Source organism: Dermacentor variabilis, chromosome 1 (assembly GCF_050947875.1).
Source record: "Dermacentor variabilis isolate Ectoservices chromosome 1, ASM5094787v1, whole genome shotgun sequence".
In the NCBI taxonomy this organism is placed as follows: Eukaryota; Metazoa; Arthropoda; class Arachnida; order Ixodida; family Ixodidae; genus Dermacentor; species Dermacentor variabilis.
The window spans coordinates 45196487-45217101 of record NC_134568.1 but is presented as its reverse complement, the minus strand read 5'-3'; the positions used below and the strand labels follow the sequence as shown (position 1 = coordinate 45217101).

Sequence of the window (20615 nt, the reverse complement as noted above, 5' to 3'; positions counted from 1 at the left end):
CTTTTTTTCGGCCTCATCATGAATAATCAGGGTGCACAGGTCATTTCAGAGGTAGAATTTTAGCGGTTTTCATGATGTCGCCTGACAGACAGGCAGAGTGGAGGTGGCCAGAAAATTTTTGACATCTTGGAGGGATAGTTGCAAAATAGAATAGAAAGATACTGGAAAATTTTTACGTGATAGCGCGTCATATTACCTTTCTCCTGCTGTTTTGCATGCAGTTCACCTGAAAAGGATTAACTGAAATGTGAATTTCACGTGCTTTGCCACCATCATACTTGTCCAGCCCATTATCGTCATTGTCGATTGGGAGGACTAAGAAGACAACAACGACACCAATAAAGTGAAGTTAAAGAATCCAGGAAACAAGGCTACAAAATCCGCATTCGAAGACCACATTTCATCGTCTCGAAGTGCAGCAGCCATTTAGTCATTACGTACGCTCTTAGGTGCCTTTCATTTCCTTAGTACTCATAAGATGATCGACCTGTTACTTGATGGCACGGTTACGTCAAAAATTGCAGGCTATGGCTCAGAACAAGTCCGTGATTATTGTGTCTGCTCATCGTATCCTTTATTGACTAGAAAGCCAGACACGCACTGAGCGCATGCCACAAAAATGGTGCGTTAATGTTCGTGAACTGATAAAGCAAGTGGCCCTGATTTCCTTGGATGCCATTGCGGAACCCTTTCAGGCAACGAGAAGGAAAAGGAAATCAATGATTCACGGACATTTCTCGTCATTGCGTCGTTCAACTATATCTGCTGTGTGTGCGCAATCGCCGTCCTCGCAGGTGCAGATACGTACCTGCTCCGATCAGCTCCTGTAGCTCCTTCTCGTTGCAGTTGTTGAGCGTGCATACGCCCAGCTGGAGCAACGGGACCCTTAGTTCGTAAATTCCTTTTTGGAATTTTCCGAGCTGCGCAAAAGGTAATCACCGCCATTAATATAGTCGGGCGAAAACTAGAGTGTCTTGGTGAAGTGCTTCGGGCTGATATCGGCATGGTTTTTAGAGCTCTCCACGATGCAAAAAAAAAAAAAAAAAAATATGGGGTTTTACGTGCCAAAACCACTTTCTGATTATGAGGCACGCCGTATAGTGGGGGACTCCCGGAAATTTCGACCACCTGGGGTTCTTTAACGTTCACCTGAATCTAAGTACACGGGTGCGTTCGCGTTTCGCCCCCATCAAAATGCGGCCGCCGTGGCCGGGACTCGATCCCGCGACCTCTTGCTCAGCAGCCGAACATCATAGCCACTGAGCAACCACGGCGGGTCTTCCACCATGCACTGAATTTGATGGCCTTTGGCGACCCTTCATCTCGAGCGCCGCATGAATGTGAATGTGCATCTGGAGTTTTTTTTTCATTACATAATTTTTCTTCCGTGCCAATGAGTGGGGCTTTTATACATTTGTCTGCGATAATGAGTAATATAGTGCAGTCCAAGTGATTTTCCCGGCTAAATCTTAAAACATTAAGCATAATACAAAGACCTGGAACAGGTAATAGAAGTGATAGATTGGTTAATGCGCCCATATTATTATTTTATTATATTACCGGTCCCGGTGATCACATTTAGATGGGAACGGAATGCAAAAGAAAGAAAAAAACGTTAATATACCAGCGTTTGGTGCCAATTACGAAGCGCAGGCGTTCACAGTTCACCCGTAGCTTGTTAGAACAATTTGTCTCATACTTTGCAATGGCATACTTCATAAATACTTTAATAAGACGGGAAGCGAATAATCGACTGAATACGTAGCTAGTAATGCTTACAACTTTAGAAAGCAGCATCCACACCGACAAATAATGACAAGACATGTTGCCCCCTTCTATTCTTTGACGATATGGGGAAGTTCCGTCTTTTTATTCTGTTAATACGCTTATAAACGAAATTGGTGAGCACTATGCATTATAAAACATGAAAGTAATTCCTTCCCAGAGAGACAGAGAGAGAAGGGAAGAAGGGAAGGCATGGAGGTTAACCAGACTGAGTCCAGTTTGCTACCCTACACGTGCAGAGGGGAACTGGGAGTGAAAGAGAGAGAAACCATGAGTCTATACCGCAATGTCACATGCACTAATTCAGGTGTAGGATGTCTATAGTCGGGCACTCAAGTCTGTTGCCTTCAGGTAGTAAAGACAGAGAGAGATAAAGAGGAAAGGCAGAGAGGTTAACCAGATATCAGTCTCCGGTTTGCTACCATACACTGGGGATGGGAGACAAGGGGGTAGAAAGAGGAGAGAGAGGAAAACGTTAAAAAAAAGCGTAGAAGCGCTCGAACTGCTTTCTCGGCTAACGAACTCTCAGGCCAGGCTCCCAAGATCTTTGCTTCTGTGAATGGCCTGTCATCCAGTCTTTTGAAGGCCCACTGGAGAGTCTGAGGTTGGTTATCAAAGCGAGAACAGTGCCACAGATGAGTGATGGTCTCTTCACACTTGCACTTAGCGCACATTGGTAAATCCGCCATTCCAATACAATAGCTGTAGTAGTTGTTGAATGCTACTCCTATACACAGCCGACACAGCAGTGTTGCTTCACGTCGTGAAAGATTTGCTGGTAATTTAAGCTTAAGTGATGGGTCGAGGCTGTATAAACCACACATAAAGTTCTGTGGTATATTCCAGTAACTTAACGTGATGGTTCGACCTAAACTGCGAAGCTCTCTTGTAGCGTCTACTCTCGATAAAGGTATAAGGAGTGTCGGTGCGCCAGCCTGGGCACGTCGGGCAGCGTCACCGGCGAGGTGATTACCAACAATGCCACAATGTCCCGGCAGCCACTGAAAGATGGTATCATGTCCTTGTTCAGAAGCGACACGGCACGTTTCGTTGATGTTAGACACCAGCTGTTCAAAATTACCACGTCGTAAACCTCGCAAGCTCTGGAGGGCTGCTTTCGAATCACAAAATATTGCCCATTTGTTAGGCGGGTCGTTTTCAATGTATTTCACAGCAGCGCGAAGAGCGGCCAGTTCGGGACCTGTAGATGTCGTTACGTGTGAAGTTTTAAACTTGATGACGACCGATTGAGATGGTATAACAATGGCACCCGTCGAATTTTCCGAGACGGAACCGTCCGAGTAAAGATGAATTCAGTTATCGTATGAACAATGCAAAAGTTCCAATGGGATCTACTTCAGAGCCGCGGCGGTAAAATGTGCAACGCTGCAAGGGGAACGACCACCGGATGCAGATATCCAAGAAAGAGACAACAGACAGACAGACAAAGAACTATATTTACAAGGACCTGAGAAGCTTTGCCCTAGGGCAGAGCTGCGGGCCGCTCCCACGTGGGGACTGGTAGGCCGAGCCTAACCACCGCATCGTGGGCTCTCTGGACAACCCAGGTTTGACGTGAAGGAAACAGATTATTAGACGCCTAAAACATCATGGGGACGGCCGCATTAAGTAAAAATTCTAAATATTTCGCTTCAGCTTTTGAATTCGGCCAGTGTGATATTTACTATATAATTATAGTAGACAAGGTCAGAGCAGCAAACAGAGGAACGCTGTTACGTTAACATAAAATTCTGAATTTTCGCAATGACGGAAGGAGTTTGTAGGCCAATGCGCGCAAGCAAATTCATGTATTTAGTCACGGATAGCGAAAAAAAAGTTTCGTGCTTGAGCCGAATAAGCGAATTAACTGTATACGACCTGCAAGAAAATAAACAAAGAAGAAACGGTTGGCTGTTACGCTGGGAGTTACTTCATGGGTCGGACAGGTCCTTATCTGCACATCCACTAGATGTTGTCATTAGGCTTTGGTAACTGTTACTACGCGAAAAAAGCGAATCAAGACTGGTTGACATAAAAGCAAGACAAGGTCTTCCTGGGTGCATTAGTGTACCATGTGTTTCATTGTTCCATGTTTTTACAGTTTTGGTATTCGGGAGTGAATAGAGGATCCCCCAGAAAACCTCTTCCATTCTTTCTATAAATTCAGCAGCTGTTGAGTCGCCTTGACTTCTATGTCTCCTTAGCGTAATTTTGTATCAGCTCTTCCATAGAGCCCTTTAGTTAACCTTTATATTTTGTAATTTATTTCTCTTCGGAATGGACTACATTTGAAATCGGGCCACATATTTAGAGTGCACAATATGCCGGATCGGGCCACATTCATCATTGAGCAATGCCACACTTCCAGTTCTGCTTTTAGGCGCGCGTAGTTTGAACTATCACATATGGGTTTGATTTAGGATTTTTTTTTGCTAATAACGAATTATTACTGCTTCCAACATACCTCTCTAGGTTAAGTTAGTGCATCTTTTTTATGCCATGATACATTGACACATTTTCCGTTTTCCTACGTTCACTAGTGGGCCTCAAGTTGTCTAACTTACGTGAACTTACACTAACATAAGCGCACGAAGGTTGTCTTATCTACAGGCACTAGCACTGAAAACACGGTCAGGTACATATAGGTTGGTCTCCCACTACACATGTTTGACTTAATTTCTGGACTGAACCTTCCCACATTTCCCTTCTCCCCACTTTCACGTACATTTCATGCGCTGCAAAAAACATATTTCGACTTCCGCCAGCTTTCATTCTTCAATCTTTGAGACGTTTGGAACAGAAAATGCGGCACTCAATAACGTGCACTGTTCATGTATACATGATGTACGGCTCTTCGAGAAAGACACCATTTCCTCGCATGAACTTCACCTAATTGGCTATGGGATTAGACATTTGTGAAAAACGTCGTTTCACTGTCTGTGTTATGATTACGGCCACTAGAGGCGCTGGTAGATCATGACAGTATGAGTGGCCTCCAGCATCTGGTCACGCTGTCTGCGAAACATCTTTGGAAACTTGGTCTCATCTTCAATGCCAAGAACTTTGCGGTGCTTGTTCTCTCGGACCCAGACACTTCTGTGTCTGGTAAACTGCCAGACTGCGTGCAGATACCTTTGAAAACAAGATATAAGTACCTTGGTGCGTTGTTGACCGCCTCCACCTACGTGGTAGAATCCTCGTGGAGAACATTCGTTAAACATAGCACACATAGACGAAAGTGCTGCGTCGAAGAGGTCTCTGGGGCGTCAAGTGCTTCCTGCTAGTTCGGGAGATATGCAACTATGTGTAGGTCCCAGGCCTCTTATTCGGCGGTGCTGTTTCCATTCACTTTCCAGTCACATACCAGACATTGGCTGGAACGGGGGCAAAGAGAGGTTGGCCGACTGGCACTGGGCTGTCACGGTCACGTGGCCTTAGAGACCATTCAGAGAGCCGTAGGCTAGTGCACGTACGAGGCTTGAGAAGCCGGACGCAAGCTTGGTTACGAGGTCTGGCTGCGTGTAATAGACGACCGGAAGTGGGCCCGGCTTTTCTTCGGGCACATGAGAATGACTTGAATAAAGACGCAGTGGACATCGCGAATGCCCATTTATCACGCAAGTTTGAGTTTTCTCAAAACCCGTAAACGCACGCAAGGAACGCGAGTGGGTCTGGATCTTTCACGCAATGGGGGGGGGGGGGGAGGGCTATTGCGCAATCAAATTTGGGGGTTTTACATGCCAAAACGATGATTTGATTATGAGGCATGCCGTACTGGGGAACTCCGGATGAATTTTGACCACCAGGGGATCTTTAACGTGCCGCCAATGCACAGCACAAGGGCATTTTCGCATTTCAGCCCCATCGAAATGAGGCCGCCTCTGCCCGCATTTGATCCCACGACCTCGTCCTTAGCAGGGCAACGCCCTAGTCGTTAAGCTACCGCGGCAAGTGTGAACGGCGGGGGTGGAGGGGGGTATTTTGTAAACGTCCACCTAGCGGGCGTCAACATTTCATCTGTGACTGAAATTGTTAGTGGCATTTGGCACCTATCTCCATCTGACGCGCATGCCCGCCCAGCCAACCCTAACGTTAGGGGCAGACAAAATGACCATGTCCACAAATTGGATACCAACAGAAAACCCCCTCTCTCCTCGAGGTGTGCGAAAAGGAAAACACGGAGGGGCGGAGGGTGATGAGCAACAAGTCAACGTTACTGGTAATTATCACACTCACAAGAACGTTATTGAGGGGGAACAGCCGTACGACAAAAGCGGTGGCAGTGGTCTGCTGTTCGAGGGGCGGGCAAGGGTGCTGTGGATGCTAGCGTACCGCCGCCGCTTCGATGACTCCGCCAGCGTCACAAGTGCTCCGTGCTGGGTGCTTGGGAAAGAGGAAGAGACAGATGGACCACCTTGTGCTCTACTGCACATATTTGGTCTACGCCAACGAGAGGTCACTATACTGCTTCTGTCAATGTGGTTTGCTGATCCAAGTGACTCCGCGCGACAGCATGCAGGCAGTGCAACATGTGGCCCATTGAGTTATGCGGGGGTCCGGCATCACGAAAGCAAGGCTAGGGCAGTGGTGGCCCGTGACACAGTGGTTGGACATGCCGCATGCAGCGGACACTGGGTCGTGGTGGAACGATAATTGTGGACGGGTGCGCACTCACTGAAGACTGAAATTGTAGTGTGTGTAGGCTTAGGTGGATCGCTTTTTTTAACTTTCTGGCTAGGGCACTAGAGGTTTCGCCGCCCGATGCGAAGGGCTCAGCCACATTCCATGAGCAGCAGCAGTCTATCATTACGTCCACTGCAGGATGAAGCCTTCTCCCAGAAATCTACAATTAACCCTGTCTTGCGTTAGCTGATTTCAACTTGCGCCTGCAAATTTTCTAAATTCACCACCGCCGAATTTTTTGCCGTCCTTGACTGCACTTCCCTTCCCACGGTGCCCATTCTGCAACTCTTTAACCGGTTACCTGCTCTGAACATTCAAGTGCCTACACAGCAACATTTTTTGTCTTAAGGTCAATTAGAACGTCGGCTATCGCCGTGTGCTCTCTGATCCATACCTCTCACTTCCTGTCCCTTAAGGTTCTGACGACGATGGTCATCATCACAAAATTTTTATCCGTGCACCTACAAAATTTTATCACAACGTTACTTTTCAAGGCTTACGTCATTCTTCTGTATCAGACAGATGCATTATTAAAATCGCTGCCTTACCCGAGGATGCGTAAACTGCAGGGCCAAGGAGATGAGGTCGTCCAGGTCCGTTTGGTTGCCAGGGTGAACTATCAAGTTGCAGTATTGACCACGCGCCGACTCCTCACCGTAGTCGTTGATGAGCACGGTCTCTACGCATTCGTCGAAGGCGCCCAGATCAGCTCGCGACAACTGGAAAGCTCCGGTCGGGTACTTGCCGGACGCGTCAATCACTGCGAGTAATACAGTTTCGGCGATGCTGACATGTAAATGAAGGATCTGTGCTTACAGACTATTGGGAATAGCCAGAAGGGCGAACAACAACAACAACAACAACAACAACAACAACAACAACAACAACAACAACAACAACAACAACAACAACAACAACAACAACAACAACAACAACAATAACAACAACAACAGAAACAGCAGGAGCAGCAGCAGCAACAGCAGCAGCAGCAGCAACAGCAGCAGCAACAGCAACAGCAGCAACAGCAGCAGCAGCAACAACAGCAGCAACAGCAACTGCAGCAACAGCAACTGCAGCAACAGCAACAGCAGCAGCAACAGTAACAGCAGCAGCAACAGCAACAGCAGCAGCAACAGCAGCAGCAACAATAGCAACAGCAGCAACAGCAACAACAGCAACAGCAACAACAGCAACAGCAACAACACTGACTTCGATAGCTTCCGTCTGCCTGTTTGAATTTTTAAACCTCAAGGTTCATTGCCGAGAATAATTTCCGTCGGCACTGGATGGTATATTCAGACTCCAAATGGTCCTTAAAAGCCATGAAGATTTTTTTCTATCATGTAGATCACTCTTTGTTCTACGAAATTAGGAAAATATTGTCGCAACGTCAAAAACAGAGGTAGTAGAGCGCTATTCAGGAGGCACAGCGGCGGGTCGCCTTTTTAATGCCGAACGCAACTGCGACTTCTTCACTACGCCTTGACAATATTGACAGTGGCTTCTTTTGCTATACATGAGGTAAGTTTTAATGACGACCGATTCATATGAGTATCATAGGAAATGACTGGCGGGCAGACTATAGTCTGTCTGCCACCGCTTTTGCTAAGTACCCTGACTCGCTTTACATTTCCCGCATAAGAATCTATGGAAATTCTTCGCAACCTGCGGCACGTAGTTAGGAAGGACGCATAGTTTAACGAACAGACAAATTCATCAATCCTGTACCGGGTTGATTCATTGCTGCGGTTGTACAAAAAAAAAGAAACGTTACGGCACGTTCGACATGCTCCTTTCGTCGTCTACACGTTTAGACGTCTACATTCAGACATGCAGCAGTTCTTTTGATGCTACGCATAAAGACTCGTTTTCTCGATAACCCCTACTCTTCAGTGGAACATATAAAAGATTACCCTCAGTATTACCCAACATCACGGTCACCTGAGCTACCATTTGAACATCCTTGACCCGCCGCCTTTCGCATTGACCAAAGTGATTTGACCGTGGCCATGCCCTGATACGCAGAGGCATGCAGTGAGCCCCGCACGATATTAAATCGAATAGCGTTATTTGGATCTTTCGCCCATTTTCGTGGTGGTCGGCCTAACTTTCCCGGATGAGGGCGCGTTCTCTTGGTCAACCCAATTAGTACGAAGTTCCGCGGCGTGTTCGACGCCGAGCACAATCTCCTTAATTGCATTCGCAAGCGCGAGAGAGAGAAGGTTTGTGACGTCTGAAGTTGTAGAGCACTAACTTCGAGCATAGAAACTGCGACACGGTTTCCCACCCTCCGAAGGATTCCGCACGAATATGCGTAGAAAACCCCTTACCGTTGCTCGTGCTGGATAATGCGGACGTTGTAGAAAAGCAGAGGGAAGCTTACGCGTGGATGAGAGAAGCTGTACATCACCTAGAATGACCGAACATAGCCGTGTTCAGAAAAGTGGTATGACCGGCACGGAGCTTTCAGTCAGGCGATGGTGTTTCGTAGAGAACAGCGAAGTGGTTTCATGAGGCTCGTACGGCACTTGTTGTCCCAGGGTGTATCGGATCGGAGGTTTTAAAGCAATGCCATGTAGAAACTACGGCGGGCCATCTCAGCTTCAAGCACGCATGGGGAAATTCGCTGCAGTAATTTCTGGCAAAAGATGTTTTCTCAAGTCAGCAAGTCCGTTCTCTTTTGCTCTGACTTCCAGAATCGAAAGCTTGCACCCAGAAAGCCGGGCAGTGTCGCCCCCATTGTGGCCTCCAATAACCAGTCGATACTCCATGTAAAGAAAGGCCTAGTAGTGCGACGCAGAATCGAATACGCCAGGAGAGTAGCCCACCGACTCCAGCGTGATCGCTAATAAGTGAGCCAAAGGGAAACAAAACGTGGGAGTGTGAATGTTGCGCATATAAAACACTGCCAGATTCGACCGCACTTCGATGTGAGCGCAGATGCCGAGTCTTTTGCAGAACATCGTCAGAAAAAGAAAATGTGTGATATTAGTCGTAATGTGGGCAAATGCGCTTCGCGTGGTGACCAAAGACTTGACTGGTGTGATCGTGGTTGTGATGATGTGTGTGAGAGAGAAACCCGTAATGTGGCGCGCAAAGCCGAAAACTCGGGCGAGATCGAAATTTGCTTCGCCTGAAGGGCATTTCCCAATTAGGGCGGACCTAGAAGCGTCGCTGCTTACGAGACGGACACTATGTGTATTATAGCGCAAGTGAATGAACTTAATTACTACTTAATTTATTTAGTTAACTTACTTTACATAATAATTCTACGGAAGCCGGTAAGGTGAAGAGAAGCAATTAGTATTCGGAAACACAGACATCCCCCATCGTAGCAATTGCTACAAAGGAAACCCATACGAGTTCCTCGAAAGAAAAGCCTCGCAGTTGAAGAAGAATTTATTCTGGTCCGGGACTGGAACCCGGCTCCACCGCCTTTCCGGAGATACTTCATTTTTCTTATATGAACCCTTCCCATGCATGTTTTAATAAATGCTCATGTATTTTGACGTTCGAAGTGCTTTGTGAAATCGAATGGGGCCCTCTTTTTTATTAGGTGGAAGTGTCGAGAAAGAAATATGCCGCGGATGTCTTTTTTCTTTTTGTGACTGTTGGGCCTTCCTCGATGCGGGGGAGCCGAGAAGTGAGCGGGACCCGAGACGTGGAACACAAAAACGAGCAACCCAGGCGATTGCAGCCTTTGCGCATGAATGACCGGGACGTCACTTCGAGCGTGAGCTCTCGCCCGGCATACGCAGCCGTACCTGACAGTCACTTTGTGTGCGCGCCGTCCAGGGATTCTTCTGCAAGTGACCAACCTCCAAAGTATCCCGAAACGGGTGGAGACGAGTGTGTGTACGTGTCGCGGTCGGTTCACGCGCTGCTCTGCCCATCAGTCCTGATTAATTTTGTTCTCAGCGTGCTTTTGTTACCATCTCTGGCCGCTTTACTTCTGGTGCCTGTTGGCTTGCTTGATTTTTCTGAGTAGGTGATTGGTGGGGAGACCTCTGTCACCCAACGGTTCACGTGTGGCTTGGCTGCTAGAAAAACTAATTTAAGGAAGAGGTCTGAGTCTTTCAGGGCCGTATCAATATTGCAGGTAATCCGCGCGTCTAGAGTTGGCGGTCGCGCAATCTCAAGTTTGAGAGACACGGTGCGAAGTGCTCGTTCGCGTTGTGACTGCGAGTTGGCGGTCATTTTGTGTGATCTGTTATCGGTGTCATGCGCACTCAGGCAAACGTTAAAACTGCGAATCATACTTCCTGTACTCTTTGCTATCGCCATCAATGGCAATAGCTTTGTGGCGAAACTGATATCTTATTCGTGTGGCTCAATACCAATATCCATATCTTTTTACACTGTTGTTTTTAATTTATAGACACCGCTGCGGGCACTAAGCGCGGTCAGACATGGTGTCCAAAACTTACGGCACCTCGCGACACAACACAGGTAAATCTCAGACGCCTTGAGCCACGCTGATGCATTGCTCTCGTCGCGATCAGCACCGCCCGCGCTGGCGTTCATAACCGCACTATGACGAGCGACCTTCTTGCGATTCGTTTATAAGTGCTTACTATGAAGATACTATCCACCAGGAATGTTTGAAAAATTTGTGAAGTTGTCTTTAAGGCTGGATCCATTCTAAAAAGGTCCGTTTTAAGACGGACTTTTTTCCTGGCATCACTCGAGTTCACCAGACCACATCGGATCACCGTCGTACCCAAGTAAGGTGCGCAGAAGCGCGGATAACACGTTCCCGGGCCTATCAGACAAGTTGGCGACCCCCACCTCGTGCGCCGCACGTCGAGCTATTGTCTCCACCCCCTGCTTGACTCTTACCGAAAGTACAACGGGAGCCTGGCGCGGTTCCAGGTAATCTTGGTCCCGAGTGAAGCTGTTTTGCAGCTCTGAAAGGTCGCTCGAAAACAACCCGTCTCCCCCCAACAAAGCGCTTGTAAACCAGAAGGGAACGCCGTGGCAAGTCACCCCTCAGACAATGGAGCCCTTGGAGCGACCCAATGAGCCAATTGCGACGGCAGTTGCAGACCAGGAGGCAACACCGGTGACAAGTAATTTCTCAGACAGTGGAGCCCTTGGAGTGACCCCCTGAGCCGAATGTGACTGCACTTGCACGGGCGCCTACCATTGGAGGAAGATGACGACACCTGAGCGGGCTCGATGATTGGCCGAAAATGACGTGACCCCGAGACACCGAAGGGGTTACAAGCGAGAGACAGGGAGAAGAGAGAAGCACTCCTTCATTCATTCATTTTTTCATTCTTCTTGCCACGGTCCGCAGCGTCCGATTTGCTGCCGGCCGCCAATGACTTTATGACTGTTAACGACTTTGTGTTGTTACAGTAAATAATGTAAATAAACCTTCCGTTTCATCTCAAAATCCTCCTCAATTTAGGCCAACTTCCGCACTAAACGGCAAGATCTAATAAGACTGAAGCTGATGGCGAAGGCGTTTTGGCCCAGATACTCGGGTGTGTCCACGTAGCGCGCCTGCGGGTCGTTACCGTGCTTGTGTTAGAGTGTTGTGTTGTGTGGCAGAAATAGGAATGCACTACAAATGTATCCGGCTTGTACAGAATGATTGTGTCGATTGCATGCGACGGGTGCCGGCCGCACAATAAAAACAAGGCTGAAAAACCAGTGGTGCTCTGAGTGGCGGTATTGCAGGCGTAGATTGCGAAGGGCAGAATGACATCCCAATTTGTGTGGTCGAAGGCTACGTATATTGCGAGCACGTCGCCGAGCGTACGGTAAAAGCGTTCTTTGAGGTCATCGGCCTGCGGATGGTAAGCAGCAGTTGTGCAATGGACCACGTGGCACTCTTTGAGGACGGCTTTGACGACTTCTGACAAGACACGCCCGCGATCGCTGAGCAACTCATGTGGTGGACCATGACGCAGTATGAATCGGCGGAGCAGGAAGGAGGCAACATCGCGCGCTGTAGCCGCGGAGAGGGCGGCAGTTTTCGCGTATCGTGTGATGTGGTCAGCAGCCACAATGACCTAGCGGTTACGAGCAGATGTCATGGAAAGTAGCCCAAACAAATCAATGCCAATTCGCCCTAACGGCCAGGTATGGCAAGGTAACGGTTGCAGGCCGGTTGGCGAAAGGCGCGGTGAAGATTTCCGGCCCTGACACACGGGGCACGAGTGAACGAACTTCTTAATGCAGCTGTACATCCCGCGCCAGTAGTAGCACTGTCGAATGCGCTGGTAAGTTTAGATTATTCCCGGGTGTACACACTGTGGAACAGAGTGGAATGACGCGCATTTTTCAGAACGCAGACTGCGGGGTAATACTAGCAACCACTGGCGGCCATAGGCAGTGTAACTGCGTCGATGGAGTAGGTCGCCGCGAATGGCGAAATGGCGGGCTTGACGACGCAACGCGCGAGTGGCTGGTTGTTCCGATGGATCCGACAGCAAGTCTATCAGTGAGGCGATCAAGTTGCCCTTGCGCTGCGGTGAACTGATGGTGCGAAGGTCGATGGAAGAAACGGCAAGCCGGGATACAGAGCAGCGGGCATCGTCGTCGGGCAAGGAAGAGCGCACGCGTGAGGGCGTCCGCGTCAGAGTGCTGGCGGCCGCTACGGCAAAGCGCGCGAATATCGTTCTTCCGTATGCGAAATGCCCAACGGGCAAGGTGGTCCGAGGGGTTCTTCAGTGACGCCAACCAACAAAGTGCGTGGTGGTCCGCGACGACGTCAAATGGGCGGCCATAAATATATGGCGGGAACTTAGTGAGAGCCCAGACGATCGCCAAACATTCTTTTGCCCTCACGGTGTAGTTTTCTCGGGTTTCGTAAGTGCTCGACTTGGATAAGCCACAACGCATTCAGAAAACCCGTGTTTGCGCGTGAATATCGTACTTGTGTAGGCGAAATGCCCAACGGGCAGGGTGGTCCGAGGGGTTCTTCAGTGACGACAACCAACAAAGTGCGTGGTGGTCCGTGAGGACGTCAAATGGGCAGCCATAAAAATATGGTGGGAATTTAGTAAGACCCCAGATGATCGCCAAACATTGTTTTGCAGTCACGGTGTAGTTACTCTCGGGTTTCGTAAGTGTGCGACTTGCATAAGCCACAACGCATTCAGAAAATCCGTGTTTGCACTCCGCAAGGAATGCGCCGAGACCGACGTCTCTGGCAGCATTGCGCACATCTGGAAAGGCCGTCGTGGCGTAGTAGGACGCAAGATTGGAGGTGACGTCAGCAAACGGCGCAGGGTTGCGAACGCCTCTTCGCACTCTGACGACCACGAAGTGAGGGGGCCCACTACTTCCAGGGAGCTTCCTCAGGGGCGATATTATGGTGGCGAAGTTTCGGATGAAGCGTCTAAAGTAGGAACATAGACCTACAAAACTGCGCAGGTCTTTGACGGATGTAGGTTAAGGGAACTCGGCAACGCTTACTATTTTATCGTGTAAAAACCACATCTTTTCTTAACCTGTCGAAGAGGCTGGCTTATGTACGTTGTATGCCACATCGTACCTGATCATTTCATGCTCTCTGATACTCTACTTCACTAGCGCGAAAACAAAAAGTATACAGAAAAGTCGGTTTCGCTCGGAAGGCAAAACCGACAAAACCGACTATCGATTGCTATAGCAAATAGACCGCTATATAAAGTAAGGATAGTAGTGTATCGACCGCATAAACTTGCAAACATTCGCTTACTCACTAAATTAACAAGCACGGTGTCAGGCGCGCACAAGCAAACATGATCACATCTCAATCGACGACCGGTGAAACTCTGTCAGAACACTGGAGGGAGGAAGCGTGGCAGCAGGAGAGAACGAATTGACATGATTGGTCTGTTCGCTTCACTGCAGTCGCGTCCTCCACAACGGCCGAAAGCGTTGCCATTGAGGTAGCTTAAAGAAACTGCGGTTTTGTACGCCTCAACCTGTTGTCATTCTTACAGATTCAAAATCTGCCCTTCAAAGGTTAGAGCGCGGGTTCCCTACTGATGCCTTATGTCTTAGCTCCCTACGCTCGGTACACAATTTCCATATCAAAGGCTTCTCCATACGTTTCCGATGGGTGCCCTCGCACATAGGTATCATAGGCAACGAGATGGCGTACAGCCTCCCCCATAGAGCGCTGTCCGGGAATCCATTGAGAAGAGTGCCTCAAGAGGACAACAGACTCTTCAGAGAAGCGGTGTTGTGCCACTTCAGTTCTTTGTGGAGCTCACCTCACAAGCTATGTGTTATCAAGGGTCTCAAAAGAAACCAAGCCACCTTACTGCTCCGCATTCGCATGGGCTCTGCTCGTACCCCTGCGTGGATGTATAAGACTGGCCTGGCGTTATCACCATTATGTTCAACGTGTGGTGTGTGCTGTGACATTGAACATTACCTAATGTGCTGTACTATGTATAATGCGGAAAGGAGGGTGTTATTGGGGTCCCTCAAGAAGACATGAGTTCCTGACGGTTCTCTTCAAGGCATTGTTTTCCCACGGGGGAACCGGTTGTGTAGGAAGGAGGTCTCCGCCTTCTTTTAAATTACCTACAGGACACGGATCTGGCCTCCACATGGTGAACTGAGGAGTGACCAGTTGTAATTGTAAGGTCTGTGTCTGATTATGTGATTTCTTTATTTTAAGTGTCGCTACGGTGGAGCAATTGCCGGCAGCAACTGCAAGGCTAATCCCACCAGTAGCCTACAACAACTCAACTCATTTGAAATTCGTGCTACCTCTCGCTTCAACGCGAACGAAGCGGCGAGAAGACGGCGCACACAAAGCTGTCGTCCCCCGGTGCGCCTATAGACACCTATACACCTAGTGCACCGCCTATAGAGGCGCCACTGATAGCCACCCAGCGAGCGCTTCCAACAGTACGCGCGGGAGCAGTAGCAGACGACAACCCTTTGCAGCAGGGATGGCTGAAGTTCGCGACTGCGATTTCTGCTTTGTTCGGGCCCAGACTGCTTCTTCTGCGGTGGCAGCTGTAGAGAGGACGCTGACCTCTGTGGGAGCGGGTATGAACACGATTTGACCGGTGTTTGGGGCAACATGGTCTACATAAGTGCCAGGTGCGCCCCCCCCCCTGAACCCCATTTACATGAAGTGGAGCTCATGTTAACTAGCCGATAAATTTTGTTGAATAATGCGATGTCTCGATCGTGCTTTTTTTTCATTCTACTCTTGCCGTAATGATGCTTCTGTACCTCAATAATAAGCACCCGGCGTTAGCGCAGACTCATATCAAACAAATCGGTACCGTACGATGTCTGCATTTGCCGTTGTGATTTTTCTGTCGGTAAATACATGTGACATCGCCGAATAAGTGCAGTAATTGCGAATTTATTGATGGAATACACTGATGAGCGTACGCTAGTCAACGAAGTCACCAAACGCGCGGATTAATGAAAGCGCGTGTTAGCGCTGTACCACTGATGCAATTCTGCTGCTAAGCCGATGAGCTGCCGTTTCCGCTGCATTTTTTGTAATTTTGAATTCCCCAAGGGAGCTGCTTGGAAACGTACAAAGCTAAAGTGCTTTTTTTCAAATGTTACTAGAGAGAGGTGCCACATGATATGTAAAGGAAGAGCAGCGCCAGTCAAAGTAGATGAGCGCTGGCGGCAAGGCCGGGTTTTGTCCTCTGCGGCGTAAGCATGATAAGAAAGAATTCAGTTGAGCACAATATTCACATGCAAGAAGGGACCTACATTGTGAAACAAACAAAGCACTTGGCATGTTAAGTCTGCTCAGATAGCATCGAGGTGTGATGATTTCCCGAATGTGACGAGAACTTTTCAGCAAAAAATGGAACAAAAAATACCATATGCAGCAACTATTAGCAATTCACGCCCTGAACTACCTATTTTCTAAACACATCTCCCAAAAAGCCACAATATCTAAGATGCCCTCGGGCGAAAAGAATAAAGCTGTTAGAGAAGCCTTTGCTTGGTATCATTCCGATAAGACACAGCGTGATTTATACCCTTTACAAACGAGGCAGGGTGGAAACCTCGCAGTTCAAAAAAATCTGCAAGATTTATGCATGAAACTAATAGCAACAGTTAAACATTTGCGAAGCCACGCATAAAATAGATGTAAAAACGTGAAGTGCACGTCAGCTGGTGCGAGGATTTAATGGGCCACATAAAACCAACAATTTCAGTTCTTGTGAACTTCAGTAGCTTTAACATACAACACAATGCGCTCGTGCAGTCGTGCTGCGTAGCTAGCGCAACGCGGTAAAGAAGCGGAAAACAGTATCAGCGGCAAACGGCATTCAGAACTTTTTAGGGAAATGCCTTTGCACCGCATGCTGTCCTGCAGAGGAACTTCGTCGCTTACTCGTCTAAATAGGATCGAGTGGAAAAAACACCAGCACGACATAGGAAAGGATGAAAACAAGAAATTTCCCGCCGAACAGCGGCGATCCATTGCTATCGTTGCTGCCATTGATGAGGCTTTGCGGGGAATGATTACTACCGCATCGCCGGCATGTTTTCGCAGCTATTTGAGCCCCCACATCGTGCCACAATTCTTCTTCGACATTCCATGAAGCTTTGGCCATCCCACGCATGCGAATGGTGTTGCTTATTTTGCTCTGAAAACATGAATGAGACAGAGAAGCACGATCTACGACACAACAAACTACAGCGCGCGGCTGGCTCCTCTCCCGTGTGTTCTGCGTAAGGCCGCAACCAGTGGCGCGTCCATCGCCGCGCACTACGCGTATACTCTATCCCCATCGCAGAACGCTTTCAAAATAGCGGCTGTGCGCAGCCGCCGGAGTAAAACGCCCCCTCCCTGCCTCCACTCGAAGGAAGAAGGCGCACTTCCTCCCCGCTTTCTTCCCTTGCCCGCGCGAGATTGAGTCTCCATCGTCGCCTGAACCTCGCACGCTTTCACTCGCGCATACAGCAGACGGCGCGTGGAGACGATGTCATCGCCATCGGACTTTATACCGAATATCACTGCAACGGCGATGACGAAGGCAGAAATGCGCCTGAAGTGTTCAAGTATCACAATAATGCATATACGTTATAGCACGCACGTACCCAGGATTCTTTTTCAGGGGTGGGAGGGGGGGGGGGGCAACCCAAGGTAACGTTTCTATGTAAATGAGGAGCCTTACTAGTAGAAATATGAAAAACGCACCACCATTCGCCATAAAGACACGTAAACCCGCAAAAAAAAGAAATGAAATAAGGTGTATCTCACATTTCTGGGCCCTGGGTCAGTCTAAACATAATATGTTGAACTAAACAAGCAACAGCGATGCGCGTGACCGTTGAATAGATGGTGACAACTGAGCGCATCTCGAGTTAATCGCGCGGGCACTGAATTTATCAGAAAACTGGCCTTAACAACCCAGGAGATGCCGACAACTACCGGCTTCCAAAAGGAGTGAAGAAGGCAACGAAATGTTGACCACTGAATAGCTGTGAAGTCTCAACATTGATTTGGCGGAGCTTTAGGAATACGTGAGGAGTGGTGGCGTGGGTGGGGAGGAGGAGGGTTATGCCGCCTAATTTCGGGGAGAGGGGGGTCCGGGCCCCGCCATGCCTTCCCCCCTTCCTCCCCGGGTACGTGCCTGCGTTATAGCAACGCATAGTGACACGAACCCGCTGTGCTTCTTCAATAGCTTTATGGCGTTTCGCTGCTAGGCACGAAACTGCGAGTTTGATCCCGACCGCGGCGGACGCCTTAAAATAGGGGTTGAATGCAAAAATGTTCGGGTACGTGGGCACATTAAAGAATCCCAGCTCGTCAGAATTAATCTGGAGGCCTCTATTATGACGCTCATAACTAACTGTGCAGTTTCAGGACCCTAAAAATCATAATTTTAATAGCAAAATTATATAAAGATAGAATTGATAAAGCCAGTCGCAATCTGGAAAAATTTGTGCAATTGCTCGCAGCGTGAGCTATCGTGCGGTGGGCTGTGAATGCTTTTCCATTGCGAGCAAGGAACACTACTTATGTCTGAACGACAGTATATCCCTCATAGCACTACCCGATTAACGAAGGTTTTTTGCTTGCAAGACCTGTTCGTAATAGGGCGCCACCTTCACTATTACGTAAATGGCTATCGATATTGGCTGATATCCGTTCCCACAACATGTTGTCAGGTGAGCCCACTCTTTGATTATTAGCTTTTGGTAGCAAAGACTTCGCTCATTGAAGTTAAATTTCCGCTGATAGATTAAAGCATGATAGTACACCGCAACGATCGCAACGAAGAAGACAGGGCAAGCTGTGTTCCTGTCCTCCGCATTAATGGGCGAGCGACGCTGGGGCGGGTGTGTAACATTTTCGCTCGTGAGTGGTGCTTTGGCATTGAGTACAATTATGGTCTTATTATGCATCACTACTATCAGACGCCTTTTCTTACGAAGCTGACCTATAACATGGTTGCATATAAAATATCAATTGAGAGTTTCCCAGAAGCGTGACATGGCGTACTGGGAGCGTGAGATGCGGGGTGCAGCGCGATCACTTGCCATCTCCAGCTAGGGTTATGCAACCGCTGCGTGGCTACCTTCACCTGGGTCCACAACCGCGATGAATCACTTTCGGTTTTGTCACTCTCGATGCGTATTCACAGGCTAAGCCATCAAAAGGAAGCCAGTCGCTCCACTGAAGCATCGGGCTGGTAATTTCGTACAGCTTAAGCTCATGCGTCCACGAATGCGATCAACCGATGGTGCACGCCCTGAGTACGCGCACAGCCACAGGCGCACGCAATTCACGTTGCCGATAAGCGGCAGTCAGCGTTCACATGTTTCTTTAGGTATTCCAATTCACCATAAATAAGTATTCGGCTTTATAACTTGGGGGCCTCGATTTTGTAGCGGTGTCTTCCACTCCGATTCTTTGTCACTCTCATCATCCACCGTTCACGGCCGCTTGATTCCATTGATGACATGGCCTGGAGCGTCCCTCTGACCACTGATGATCTAAGCTCGAAAGCGCCAAAAGGAATAGTGTCGGAAGTGGCATCGCTACAAAATCGAGGTACGTGGCTCCCACAACTGCAAGCAAGTTGCAAGCAAGCGATTGCCGCGTTTGTGTTACGTTAAGTGTTGCGTTCGCCGCAGGCAGACTCACGTCGCAGCGCCCACGGTTCCAGGTTGCGGACTCCACGCATCATCTTGAGAAGACCTAGGCTGCATTCAGTCGACACGTCAGCTTCCAGGAGCTTGCGCATGAGCGTAGGCGGCGCTCGGTCCATGGTGTTGGCGATCCACTCTTTCAGCATCTGCACGTAGCTCGCCTCGGACCGCTCCGTCTCCGAAGAACTCGCACTGGCTTCGGTGACTCCGAGGCAAGGCGTTGTCGCCCAGGCGCACAGTAAGACCGCCAGTACAAAGAGCGATGCGGCTGACGATGAATGCACACTCGTCGCCGAAAACATCTCTGCGGCTTCCCTCCAAACAGAAGACCACAGTCTCGGAAAATATCAATATATACGAAGAACGCAAGCCAGTTTATGCCATAGCACGGGCCACGCGGCAGCGTCGTTACGTACTTCAAGTGTCCAACTATGTTTTACTGTAAATTATGTCGCGAATTGGCTGCTTACTTTGTGCCAGGCCTAAAGGAACAAAGGGTCGCGTGGAATCTCAGGCGAACAGTGTTAATAGTTACGCGGGCTCATGCACGCAGACTCCGGGAGACTTGACATCCGAGCACGCGTGAATCCGGTTGCTGTGACGTCGGCTTGCAGCAAGCCGTCGCGCGCAGCGACGCCTCCTTCGCCCTCTACTCTACCGGGAACATTAGAGCTTACGTAGGGAAGAGGAGGGGGAGGGTGCGATCGCGTTCTCACTCATTACAATTCCTGGCTGACCTTCTGAAGAGACGCGCGACCGCTGAAGCGCGCCTGGCTGCTGGCGCACGCCCGGTTTTCTAGCTTTTCCGTGGCTTCCTGATGCAATCTGCTCGCTCTACGCCGCATACACATGATACTAACTTCCTGATTACCACCGTTGTCTTCTTTTTTTTATCTCCCTTTCGCGTAGGTGGGATGCCCCAGGATTATACTACACGTCGCTTCTGGGTACACTGTTAACAAAAGTTAGCCGACATTGGGGTTTTTGCGGCTCATGAGCTTTGAAGACTACCTTGCACGAGAAAATTACTCTGGCATGAAGCAGTAAAATGC

At 48.9% G+C, this 20615-nt stretch overlaps 1 protein-coding gene across 1 annotated transcript in view; it reads right to left on the bottom strand.

Annotated features, from left to right (window-relative positions):
• The window catches only part of LOC142572923 (nose resistant to fluoxetine protein 6-like), a 51314-nt gene extending 31129 nt beyond the window's left edge, over positions 1-20185 (bottom strand). The window contains exons 1-3 of the mRNA XM_075682411.1: positions 19559-20185; positions 7017-7228; positions 809-920 (exon numbers count right to left, since the gene is read on the bottom strand). Coding sequence (XP_075538526.1) covers positions 809-920; positions 7017-7228; positions 19559-19865 — 631 coding nt within the window. The 5' untranslated portion in view covers positions 19866-20185. The remainder of the gene's footprint in view (positions 1-808; positions 921-7016; positions 7229-19558) is intronic.
• Positions 20186-20615: the final 430 nt, after the last annotated feature.